The 13,091-nt window shown below is 46.8% G+C and overlaps 1 protein-coding gene across 4 annotated transcripts in view; it reads left to right on the top strand.

The window, feature by feature from the left end:
• The window catches only part of SSBP3 (single stranded DNA binding protein 3), a 148,759-nt gene that overhangs the window by 130,730 nt on the left and 4,938 nt on the right, over positions 1 to 13,091 (top strand). For 2 of the 4 annotated variants that reach the window (XM_075002447.1, XM_075002449.1), the window contains 7 exons: positions 1,671 to 1,737; positions 1,837 to 1,913; positions 6,684 to 6,772; positions 6,912 to 6,960; positions 7,744 to 7,779; positions 8,389 to 8,443; positions 9,960 to 10,030. In XM_075002447.1, the coding sequence (XP_074858548.1) occupies positions 1,671 to 1,737; positions 1,837 to 1,913; positions 6,684 to 6,772; positions 6,912 to 6,960; positions 7,744 to 7,779; positions 8,389 to 8,443; positions 9,960 to 10,030 (444 nt within the window). The remainder of the gene's footprint in view (positions 1 to 1,670; positions 1,738 to 1,836; positions 1,914 to 6,683; positions 6,773 to 6,911; positions 6,961 to 7,743; positions 7,780 to 8,388; positions 8,444 to 9,959; positions 10,031 to 13,091) is intronic. The other 2 variants (XM_075002448.1, XM_075002450.1) reach the window with 1 other exon arrangement.

Genomic DNA, 13,091 nt, shown 5'->3' with positions numbered 1-13,091 from the left:
TGGCTACGCCATCATTTCTTATGTGCTTATGTAAGAAAAGACAGGCGTGTTTACATTTTCCTTTGCTAGACATTCTAGCTTCCAGCTAGTTTAGAAAGAACAGGAAAGTGAAACTGTCTGATTAAACTTCTGCTCTTAACCAGTCGCTGTGCACTATTCAGGCCTGGTGAAATGCAGAAAGCCAACTCCTTTGCAAAGTGCAGTTTTACAGAGGCTCTGTAAATTCAGGCCTCCATGTTCAAGCTCTTGCTGCTGAAATAAGTCCAGCACTGTCTTCACGCTGTCCAGTCCGTAAGGGGTGGGTTATTTTGTGTTGCAAAACTTTTTTTAATTTTGCCTAATAACATCTAGGTGGAGCTGCGTGGTCCCTTCCTTTCAGTCTTAAGCTCTAGTGCCGTACTAGAAGTGTTTGTGGCAAGGCATTGGAAGGGATCCGTTTGTAGCATGGAAGTGTCAGAATCTCAGCTTTCTGCAGCTTTGTTTTTAGTCACTCAATATTTTCAGCTAATTTAGAGGCTAAAACTAATTGAACTCTTCTTAATTAAAAGAAAAAAAGCTACATCAAGGAGGACACTTAAATAGCTTAGCTAGGTTATTGGGTGGATCCAGTGGTGCAAAAACATAACAGCAGGGCCAGATAAGCAAGAAACAAGGCAATAACTATTAAGTGGAGAAGGACATTAATAGCAATGTGACCCACATCTGAGAAGTTTATCGTTTTGCTACTTCTGTCTCCCAAGCTGTAGATCTATAAAGCTTTGGAATAAAAACTTTTCCTCCCCTTGTGGTATTGATAAGTGGCCCAGACTGCCTAAACAGTTGTATTTCCTTATTGAAGAGTCTCTAAATGTTTACAGCATGATCTGCTTCATGTTGGTATTCAAATAAGAGAGAGGCAACAGTGTTTCAAAATTGTTTATCATTTGCTTCCTCAAGGCAGATGCTATCTCTGGGGTTTTTTTCTCTCCCCCCTTTATCTGTGCGGAGCTATACATGGAAGTCATCTTTTGAACTTTAAATAGATTTGTTTAAGTGTCGTCTGACTTGGAAAAAAGAAATCGACAGCATTCTGAATACTAGGAAATGAGAGTAAATGTACATTTTTAATACTCCTGAGGCCATCTTCATAATCTATTCACTGAGAATTTTTAAAATTGTCTTTGCAGATGAAATGTCTGTTCACTGGCAAATACATAACTTAAATACATTTACATAGCATATTTGTCAAGTGTATACCTCAAAATTACATTGGTATCAGTATCATTTCATTGAAGTGCTTTCATCAGGCATTCTCTCACCCTGACAACCACATCGGTCCCCTACTTCTGTTTCCTTACAAATAGAAGCTTGGAATTTTGACCAATAGTACAATAGTGTGAAGGATAAGAGGGGAAATTTGGGGTTTTTAAAACTAAATATGTGAAACAAAGTCAGAGGGCCAGAAGAGCAAACTTAGGCAAATTACAGAGATTTATAGAAATCTGTCAGGGGAGATGCATACAGGTGAGAGCTGTGTGTAAGCACAGAAGGTTAGAACAAGTCCTTTGTTTCCCAGAAAAATACACCAAATTCACCTGAATTCTCTCAAGTGCTTGAATTTAAACAGCATATTTTGGTTACATATCTAAAAGCTTATTTTTCTCCCCCCATCCCCACTTCCATTTTTCTAGCCTCCAGGGGCCGTTCCTGGTACGCAGCCACTGCTGCCCAATTCAATGGACCCTACACGACAGCAAGGTAAAAAGGCTTGGAGATGCCTGCCAGCATCTCGCTGTTGGCTTTGAGCCCAGTGAGGTTACTCTGCTATAACAACTTCATTGGTTCTTCTCCCAATAGGGCACCCGAACATGGGAGGACCAATGCAAAGGATGAATCCTCCACGAGGGATGGGCCCCATGGGTCCTGGTCCACAGGTAAGCCTAAGTATTACATTTTCTCTTCTGTCCAGCGCCAAAGCACATCTTGTGATCTCATAAAGTTTGTTTGGAGGATGTTTTGCTCGTAATCTCTAGGGGCTTAAGGAGCTGGGAGTTCTTCCCACCTATTCCCCATTAGCACTAATGTATTTTACATTAGAGCGTTGCAGCTGGAAAGCCCACCTTCCAACAGCTGTATCTTCAGTGCTCCATGGCCTCTTTAGGGATATTGCAGAAGCCCCTCTAGCTCTTTAGTCGGAGGCAGTGCTGTTTAGCTGTGACCGTGTAGATAGAGACGGTGGATGCATTATCCAGCTTGCCTCGTTAACGCTTAAGAAAGGGAGTGCCCATGTAAAAAAGTAAGTTATTTATAATGAGGACGTAAAAGCTTCCCTCTACTGCATTCTCTTCTTCCCTATCGTCCTCTGGCAATTTCAGTTCTCTGGCATTGAAGCCATTCTTTGTTTCCTGTCCTTTCCCTTCCCCCAGTTTTAAAATAAAACTTCATGTTGGAGATTTTCAGTGGGGGAAGAGTTTACTGATGCATTTTAGGGATTTTCCCCCACAGTGGGATATGCAGAGTGATCTCTCGCCTACCTTCTCACGAGCTTCAGAAAAATTCAGACACCTTTTCTTTTTTCCTGTGACTTTTTTCCAGCCATGTTTCAGAAGCTCTTGTCCTTTCCCAGGCATTTCAACATACTGAACATGTCGGATTCCTTTGAAGTAGCAGCTAAGCGTGGACATAATTTTAAAAAAAAAAACAAACCACATTTTTAAGTGAACAAAACATCATTCTCCCCTGAATTTTCACTTGTATGAGTGTTAGCTTGACATCCGACAAAATCTTCTGTCATTCCTAAATGAAGCCAAATCCCTCTTTGGTTGCATACAAACCAGGGAAACCAGTCCAATTATGAGTAAATTTTAAATGAAGTAAATCTGGGTTAATATATTCTCTCTTTGTGTTGATTCATTTTTAACAAGTGAATTTGCATGCTACTATGTTGACTCACTCCTGTTCATTCATTGTGATAGACTTTAAACACCGTAGTACCATATCGTGGATGAAGGTTTATCCTCCTAGACTTGTTTCCTATGATGAGTCTTCAGTGCTGTTTAACCCTGCAGCAAACAATGTGTGTTGCACAGGGTGTTCCTTTTTGTGGGGAGTTGGGGGAGGTTGAATTAGATGGGTCGTGTGTGAAGATAGTTAAGAAATGATTCAGCTCATGAAAAACTGAATACTGACAAGAAGGGAGAGAAGTTGATAGATTATACATTTTTAGTCAGTCTCCTTTGGTGTAGGAGTGACACTGTGCTAGATTCCCTCTACCTTAGGGGGGGAAAAAAATTCCCAAACATTTTTAGCAGGCAAACTTAGATTCCAGTTGCTTTGTGACACTTTTTAATGGTCTGGCGCAGCCCAGAACTGACACAAAGCTCCTAATCATCCCACATGTCTGATTACAAAAACCTGCATCTGCTGCTCTTCCATCAGCCAAGCAGAGTGCCAGGAAAGTGCTGCTGGCTCTCTCCAGTTTGGACAAGCAGAGGTGAAAACTGTTGCATTTTAATCAAGCATGATGTAGGCTGCTCTGGGTCAGGAGAGGTGTTACAAGCTGGGGAATTACAGGGCTTCGTTTCTCACTGAAGAACTCCCGGTGCATGTCTGTTAGAGGGCTCCTTGTTTCGCTCTCAGAGCCCTGTGCAAATGCACGTTTCTGTCTGAATACAGGTGTGCACTGCACCTGCTGATCCACCAGACTCTGTTGTCAGGTGCTGCAGTGTCCAGAGGAGACTGGTGCCATCTCGCCCAGGAGCAGGACTGTGGGGCTGCCATTCTCAGGAGGCACTGCCCTGCCACCTGCAGCTCCTGACCATCCATTGTACCTCTTCTAGTAGAGTGATATGACCCCGGACAGGACATGCAGTGGCAGTGGAAGGGCTAAGGGCAGAAGAGCCCTGTGACCAGGAGGGGTGGGGGAGCAGGCAACTAAGGGAAGTACGGGGGGCAGCCACGCGGCCTCCGGCTTCTCCCAGCTGGGGAGGCGCAGCGCCGCTTGCGTCGGGTTTTTCTGAGACGGCACCACAAGCCGCTGCGTGCCCCCCAGCTCCTCCCAGCCATGCTGCGAGATTCTGTCTGCGCACCGGGGTCCCCAGCTGGGAGAACTGCCGCAGCGAGCGGCTTTCTGTCAGGGGTGGCAGCTTGAGCTGCAGTCGCTGCCCTGACAGGAAACCACTCCTATGGGGGGCACCAGCCATGAGTCAAGCCGCCATCCTTGACAGGAGTGCTTCACGCCCCCCCCCCCACCCCCACCCCGGTCGGGGCAGCAGTCTTGTGTATCGAGGGTTTACTGTAAACGCATAGGTAAGGTAAAGGGCCTGATTCAGCCCAAAGGATGTCTGTGTGGAGTTGAATTCAGTGGAACTTGGCCTAGGTGTTGCAACTGCAGATGTGGTTGCAGGGGAACAGGAAAAAAAGATGCAAATTCCCAATCAGTCTCATGATGAACCAAACTTCCAAATAAGTCAACCAAAAATTAATTGGATGTGTTTTTGGAGAAAGTTAAAAATAAGGATGGACGCTGTGCTGCTGCATCTTAGGCATTGTTCCAGCCCAGGGAGCAGGCAAGGAGTTGGCCGGAGAGGACACTGATCTCCTGATTTACAGTGAGAAGAGCCTCTTAGCAGTGTAGATTTAGTCAGCTGCTGCCTCTTCTGAGGGCATGTGCGGTATGTGTAGCCACATGCCAAAGCAAAAGGCTGGCCCTGTCCACACCGTGATCCCTAGCAGCATGTGTCAGGGAAAGGCAGTGGCAAGCTGCCAGCGCCTTCTCCCTTTGCGTGCCCCTGCTGGAGCCTTCCACCGATGGGGGAAGGCTGTAGCTGGCAGCTGCCAGGGCTTTGGGCCTTTCCCTGCATCAGGAAATGGTGTCGGTCAGGAGGCGTGGCGTGGCGAGGGAAGGGACCTGCAGGTTGCGCACCCAGAGGGTTCAGGACTGTTATTTGCCTAAGCAGCACACAGTCTCCTCTGCTGTTCTGCCCAGGCAAGAGGGTGGGTGGCGGGGGCGCTGTCTGGGTGTGTACTCCCCAGGCTGCCGAAAGATGTGTGTGGGGTAAGCATGTCCTAGGAGTCTTCATCCAAGGGCAAATAAGAGCTGACGCTCCCCATTCCCGTCCCGGAGGGATAGCTGTCCAGATGCACACAGTCAAGTGAAGGCGGGGGGTGGGTTGCGAGACACTCTCAAGGAGATGGGACCAGAGGAGAGAGTAAAAGTTTGCAGGTGAGAAATGGGACTCAGTGGCTCTGAAACTGGGGAGTCTTCCATCTCCTGAGAGCCACATGAGATTTGTTCCTCTGCTGGAAAGGAAAAACCCCTGTGGTGGTTTGTTTAAGTGGTTGGTCTAAGCTATTTGCACTGCCATACTTGCAAATACAGGGAGTGCCCAGTCCCTGGGAGAATCCTTTTCATTGGCCATTTCAACAAGTGCCTGCAGGGTTGTTCTCAGGCGCTGGCTGTCAGCATGCTTCTCGGCTCTGTCCCTCTCACAGGCGTGGGTTTGCTGAGTTGGGTGGCTTAGCTGGATGTGTGGGAGTGGCAGCTTCCTAGAGCCATTCTCCCTCAGCCAAAACCCATAGAAAGAATTTAGCAGGGCTGATGTACCCTGCAAACGGTGTGCCCAGATTCCAAGTCAGGTGCCCAGCAGCAGTGTGAGAGACAGGGAAATTCAGCACGATTCCTGCTCCTGGAGCCACAACATCCTCTGGCTTGGGATTGCACTAGACACGGTGTTACATGATCAGGTATGCTGATTGGTGATTCCTGGGATAGGCAGAGCCGGGGCGGGTGTAAAAAAGAGCAGGTGCCTGAGCTGGGGAGTTTTGCACAACAGTGGATGTGTTGGCAGCATTTCTGGCTTGCACATCGCCTTCCATCCCACCCTGGCACGTGGTGTTTGATGCGGTGTTGGCATTACCATGAAGAGGCACAAGTTAGTGATTTGCTCAATGGGAACAGTTCTGTAGTAAAATGGAAGTCCCTTCTCTTGCAGCTCCGTGGGTCATAAATCTCTATACATCTGCCTGTGCATGACTGAAATGTACCCTGTTCTGTATTGATTTTAAGACCTACATGGTTTTTTAAGTGAGCTGTGACCTTAGGAGGCTAGGCTGTTCCTTTTCTATCTTTAGAAAGCTGCTGCAAACATTTACGCCCTTGGCGTCTCTTCTGTGCATCCCTTTGCTTGCTCGTTACACTGTAGCAATAATCTTTCAAGCAGTTACTTTGTTTTTGTCTCCCTCCACCCCCAATTAAAAGAGAGGGGGGAAAAAGGAAGAACACAGGCCAGAAACTGATTTGCCTGCTGGAGTTGGGCGGGAATTTCCTGCCCTCTGTAATAATTGTATTACAGCTTTGACCATGGCAGTCTGTCTTCTCTGAAGTGTCTGTTGGCCACTGCCAGAGGTCGGGTCCTGGTCTAGGATGACCCAGTACTGCACTGTCTGGTCTGCAGTTCCTGTAGGGAGGCCATATTGCAAAATCTGCCTGGCTTCTGTATTCTTTACCAGGCCCTGATAGCTTACTGAGAGTCCAGGGAAAGATTGCACAGTCCTGTTTATTTTTAAAGTTTTTAATTGCTTGTATGTTCATTGTCATCTAATTTTTTATTAAAGTTCATTTTCACACACTAACCCTCTTGTTTTTGTTTGTTTGTTTTTTCCCCTTCTCTTTTCTTCTCCGGTTTCCCTTCTCGTTATGGTAGACTGATCCTTGGTTATCATTGCAGAACTATGGCGGCGGAATGAGACCTCCACCCAACTCTTTAGGCCCCGGCATGCCTGGAATTAACATGTAAGGCAAAACTCATGATGCTTTAACCGTAGCTTTGATCCTTGCGTTGAAATGACTTGGAATCCCAGTTCTGCGTTGTTGTACTACTATATCTCAATACGCTGTGTATAAAAAGCCTTTCTTTTCATTTAACCTCTAGGGGCCCAGGTGCTGGTAGACCATGGCCTAATCCCAGCAGTGCTAATTCAGTAAGTTTCTCTTTTTATCTCTATTAGACTAGAACAAAAGCTTGCACTTGAGCGTATCTTCAAATAGGACTGCTATTGCCAGTCTTATTCTGCAACTGCTTACAAAAGCTTCATCTTTAGAGCCAGCCAGTCTACAGATGTTACAGTAAAATGTCTGAGTATCAAGACAAGAAAGTAGAGTTAAGCCAATTTAAATGTGGGCAAAGCCCCACACAGACACTTACCATCCTCCATACCGTGGACAGCTATCCAGCTAAAGATTTTTATGTTATATAGCATTCCTTCCATATGCTTACTGCTTTGGTGCATCTAAAGTTTAAGGTTGTGTTTCATTCTAATCCATTCCTTAGCCAGTTTTCTGTTTACTTTCTTTATGATTCAGGGAAATGTTGTGATACTTTACAGCACTGCCTGAACCTCAAAATAAAAAGGTGGGGAGGAAGGAGACAGGATCCTCCTACAGCCACCTGGTCGTGCAGAGACCACATGTCTGACTTAGTGCAGAACAACCACAACCTTGCTCTTGCACCATTTAATTTTTGTTGCCTTTTGTAGCTTGCCAACGATCAGGGTTTTGGGGATGGGGTGAGTTTTAAAACAGAGGTACGAGCATATTCAGTGCATTGTTGGAATTGTCTGTGGCCATTGGTGTATTTCAACCTATTTTGTGCTTCAGTTTGACAAAGTGGGATGTGGGCACCAGAGTTAAATGTGCAAATAGGGTTATTTTGGGGAAAATGATGTATTCAGATAAGTGACTATTTCCTATGCTCTGTTTTTTAGATTCCGTATTCCTCTTCGTCACCTGGTACATACGTGGTAAGTGCCTGGGGCTGAGTTCTTTGTCAGAACAGCTTCATGGTCAGATTTCAAGTGGACGCACAGTTTGTCGTTGAGTCTTTTTGCGTGTGTGTGTGTGTGTGTGAGAGAGTGCGTGAGAGAGATTGTATTTTGAATTTTCATTCACACTGAGTCTATTTAAATGTACAGTGTGTCCCTCTATCCTGAGTTGGTTCCGAACCTTTGGGCAAAGGCAGAAATTCTAAGGTGTGAAGAGTGCTTGTTTCTAGAATGTGTGTGTGTTCTGGGTGCCCGGAACAGGCCCCCCCCCCCCACCCCGGCGATGTAAAAAAAAGAAAAGTTTGCATGGTGTCCCTGGGCCCTCTTTTAAAATGATTTCCACTGTCTCCCATGTGCCTTTCAAATACTTCCGCGTTTTATTAAAAAAAAAAAAATCAGGTTTTGCTCGGGGCTTAAACAAAGCATTGTACTTTGGCTAGGAGAGTGCATCAAAGGTTTTAGCAGGAGATTAATGCTTGGCTGAATACCAAGGTGAGACATTGTTGCTGACAGCAGCAGGATCTTACTGACCTCTTGCAGTATATGTTATCAGAGTGGTTTCTGATGTGTGCTTAATCTTGTCTGCAGGGGCCCCCTGGTGGTGGAGGTCCTCCAGGAACACCAATCATGCCTAGTCCTGCAGGTAAAATTCAACAGCTTACAAATTCAGCCCAATAAATAAATTAGATATATGGGGTCTTTTGGAATGGTAACCCCCGAACCCCTCAGTTCACACTCAACTGCTGCTCCACTGTGCAGTAGTGTTGAAAGAAGCTTTTGGTATTAGTGGGGGCTTTGTATTCACATCTCCACCTGAGGAGTGTGTGTTTTGGGCAGAGCGGGTGCTCTGAAAGCAGGTGTGAGTACACACACAGTAGAAGAACAGGGAGCCCTTCTCAGTGACCACATGGGTTTCCTCAAGAAGCAGCAGTCACTTGGCGTTTAATCCCTGTGGTCCTAGAGTGAACCAGCCTTGTTAACATGCCACCCTAGAAATGTGCAAAATGCTGCTGGTTCTTTGATTTAAAAAATGTACTTTTCCTGCTGGTTAGCAAACAAAAAGCAGGAATCATTTTGTACCATTTTAGGGGCTGATGGAAACCAGCTTCTCTTTGCTCTTTAAAACAGAAAAAAAAAAGAAAAATCAAACTAAGAATAAAAATCATTTCAATAACCAAAAACAAAGACTCTCCCCACCTAGCTTCCACTGCCACCCCATTTTAACCCTGATGCCTCCTCCCTTAAAAAGAACATGTCAGGCTGTGGAGGCTGCCATTGTGATGTTGAGATTTATAATGTGGACTTCCAGGGGTTTTTGAAAACAGCTTTGCAAAATGCTGTTCACTGGGGTAAGCAAATTCCCTCACCCACAAATTTTTTGTTCTTTTTGGATGGGTCAGTAAAAGCTCCCATGTAAAGGTGGGCACAGAGATTCTGCATCTGGGCTGGTAAATTTCTCTTTCTGGCAGCTTTGCAAGGCTGATTTAGTAATCATTGTGGTGATCAATAGGAGGGGCTGGCGGGTGGGTGGGCTCCAGGGAAGTAGCCTTGCTCTGTAGTGGTGGTGTTTCACAGCTGCAGGGGTGGAGCTAAAATGTAATATTATGACTGTCTTTCTGCTTCTGCATTTTTATGAGAACTCTGACCTACATTTCAGACTAGGTCATCATAAAACAATCCATATGTTAATGTGTGCTGTTAGTCACTGCCCCAGTGTTCTGTCACTGCAGCACACTTGTAATTTTGTGCATTTAGATTTTGTCATGATTAAAATGGTTTCTCTGTTACCATGTGCATTATAAAGGTTTGGATTCCTCTTCCGCGCAGTTCTGGGATTTGTTTTTAATACCGATATTGCAGTAAGGTTGCTTCGGATCATTTTTAAGGTTTTAAGTGATACACAGAAGCAAATTATCTTTCTGCACGTCTTCTGAGGAGCAAGCCCTGTGATTCTCAGTAGTTGAATTATTTTCACAGTTGAATTTCTGTGATTAAAAACTTTGTGAATCTTCATTAAATACAAATTAGCCAGAAAATGGTGGTACTTAAAGAGAATTTTAGGTGATAAAATAGAAAAGAATGAGTTCAAGTGGCGTGAGTTTGTTTTAATTAAGAAATGAATTAATCACCCTGACTTACTGGGCTCCACTGTTCTACAGATTCAACCAATTCAAGTGACAACATCTACACGATGATTAATCCAGTACCGCCTGGAGGCAGTAGATCGAATGTGAGTCTGCTTTCTAATAATTTACATATCAGATACCATAACAAATCATAATTAACTTCATCAGTTGAGGGTAGAGCACTTTAATTGATTTCAGCCATTGGTTACAAAATAGAAATACAACAAACCATCAAAAAGTGATTAACTCCTCAGTGACTTTGTTAATTTTTTATGCTCATTAAAATAGTGCTGTTCGTGCTGCTCTGGTCAAGATCATGTCAGCAATGTGCCCAGCGAGCAGTTGCATTTAAAGTGATACAGTCCACTTGAAAGTGACTTGTTTTCAGAACTGAGTTCCAATCGCAGCTTGTTTTCGAGCTCTCTTGTCAGTTTGTGGGGGCGGTTTTGTGATCACCTGTGAGGTTTTTTGACTCTTTCCCCTCTGAGAGGGTGAGAAGATAATAACTAAAGCACACACCAAAGGGAAAGCTGACTCTTTAGGGGAGAACAGCAAAACTGACTAGACAAGAAGTGCAGTCAAATGCACAAAGACAGGGATTTTCAAAGCATATGTTGAACATCAGTGGGATTTGGGCTCCTGACAGTCACAACCCAAATCCACAGACTGGAGAAGAAAGAAGGTACTCTTTTGTTATTACGGGAAGGGGGGTGTTGCAGATGATCAGACCAGAGTGACAACATTTATTTCATATTGACATTGTCCCTTTAAGGATGCATCTACACTGGAGTAAAAGACCGGTGGCACAGCCATGCTGGGCCTGGGCCAGCTGACTTGGACTTGCAGGGCTTGGACGGTAGGGTGAAAAATTGCTGTGTAGATGTTTTGTTCAGGCTGGAGCCAGGACCCTGCGATCCTCTTTGGGGAGAGGGTCTGAGAGCTCAGGCTTCAGCCCAAGTCTAAATAGCTACACAGCAAATTTACAGCCCCGAGAGAGTGACTCACCTGACCTGGCTGGGCTGTCCGTGTTTAATTGCTGTGTGCACATAACCTTAAGGGGCTTTGTAACCAGGCCCTTAGGCTATATTCTGTGCTGCAGCTTGGCGCACATACACCAGGAAGTGTTTTTGGTGGGTCTGGGTTTTTTTGCCCACATGGGCTGCCTGTCTGTTTATACCGCTGTTTGCTGGGCTTGACTCTCATCTGCAGCTCATGTAGATAAAGTGACTTGAGTGGGAACTTCCTTGGCCGTTGCCAGGGATGTGATCTTTGCCGATGTAGGGACAGAGAAACAGCCTGAGGTAGGCGGGGGTGATAAACCGAAACTCTTCCCCCATGTCTTTGCAGTAGCTGAGCTGCTTGATGGCAACAGGGAGCTGATACATTATTGAATCTGCCTGATGCTGTTCGGTGCGGATCCTGAGATGTGGCACCCAAGTGCAAGGGGCTGCCCTGGCTGGATCCAGTGAGGGTTCATCCCTCCTGTTTGTGTGCCGAGGAGGGAAGACCTTACTCCTGCCCACTTAGAAGGAGGAGTGGAGGGGGTGCCAGAAAGGGGGTTGGGTCAGAGCATGACAGTTCCTCTTGAAGCCTGTTGGGTTTGGTACTCAGTCAGGGAGGAGCTGAAAGCGTTGGCTTGGAGCAGCCATTACAGCAGCGATGAGAGTGCTCCATCCGCCCCTCCAGCTACTCTGGGTCTCTAGGCCTTCCCCAAGCAGAGTCTGCCAGTTGGCCTGAATTCTGGACTGTCCTTCAGCTTGTACAGGCTGCTGACTCGCTTTGATGGTTTTGTTCATCAGGAAGATGGCAGAGCCAGGTGAGATTTCCCCATTCCTGCTCTCTTGAGTCAGGAGCTGGGCATACATGGGACATCTGGGTTTTAGATTGCTCAAGAGCAGATCCCCTTGGCCTACTTCAGGAGCTGCATTGGTCGGCCCCAAATGGAGGCCTGTCCGTTCCCCACGCTGACAGACGGCTGATGGTCACAGCCTGGGTGGCTGTGACGGGGATCTAGCAAAGGAGATACATTGAAGCTTTGCTGATCCCGGGGCATGTTTGTAGCAGCACCGGGAGAAGATGGGAGGCAATGTAAGGAAACCAGGTGGGACTGGCTTCCTCAGCTACAGCCGAAATGTGTTGGCAGATGGGGTGAGAGCTCTGGGGCCTGGGTTTGCAATGGTAGCCGAGGTTGTGTGCTCTTCAGCCTGGAGGTGGTTGTGGCGGGCGGCGATCTTGGATATGGCTCGTGGCCAGAGGAGGAGGCCACAAGCACAGTGGAGTGAAAGGGAGAGCCCATCTGAGCAGGGCGCAGCATGTTTGGCTGAGTCTCTTGCGGGTAACATGCCCTGGAGACATCGTTCCTTGGTTTCAAGGATGTGTAACCGTGGCTGTCGGTGTCCGTGTCTGCTGGAGGGACAGAAGCTGCACGATCATTGTGCTGCTGCATGAGTCTTCATTGAGACAGCACCACGTGCTGCTGGCACGGCAGCTGGGGTCACCACACACATGGGTGCATGCCTGGCAGAGCATGTGCTGATGGCGTGGCAGGAGAGGTGAAAAGGTGACCACCTGCATGTACCTGAGCCCGGGTCTCAGCCACGTGTTCGTAACAGTGTTCCTGTAAGGAGGGTTTGAAGTCCCCCCTCCTCACTAGTGTCTTGAAGCTTTTAACCTGTTGGGAGAGAGGCCCCCATCCTTGTCGCACCCAGCCTGTGTCGGTCTGCTGGGTGCTGTGATTCATCCCCTACCACAATGACCACTGTTTCCCGAGCAGTGAGGGGGGATCTTACATGCTGTGGGTGTTGACGGTCCCAGGGAGGGATATTAATTTCTCTGTATACACTGGTTGTGACCAGAGGGTGAAAGCAGAACCCAGCCACCCTGGGCAGAGATCTATGCTTCTGTCCCATTCATGCGCTGAGCGCACTAGGTCCTGCCCCCGTGAACACTTCCTGCCCAGAGCCGCAGTCACATCGCTTGGTCTCCATTTCAAACGTGTCCCTCTGTCGCTGGCGAGTCAATGCCCAGAAGGGGACCGCCACGGTGCCTGTAACCTCCCATATATTGCAGGTCTCACCACTGCTTGCCCGCCAAATCCAACAGCTGGACCCAAGTATTACCGCTCCTAACATCCTAGCGATGCAGCTAGGCCAACAAATCTCCCCC

The sequence above is a fragment of the Carettochelys insculpta genome, chromosome 9 (assembly GCF_033958435.1).
Source record: "Carettochelys insculpta isolate YL-2023 chromosome 9, ASM3395843v1, whole genome shotgun sequence".
Taxonomy (NCBI): Eukaryota; Metazoa; Chordata; order Testudines; family Carettochelyidae; genus Carettochelys; species Carettochelys insculpta.
The sequence above is the reverse complement of the archived record's forward strand: the minus strand, read 5'-3'. Positions and strand labels throughout refer to the sequence as shown.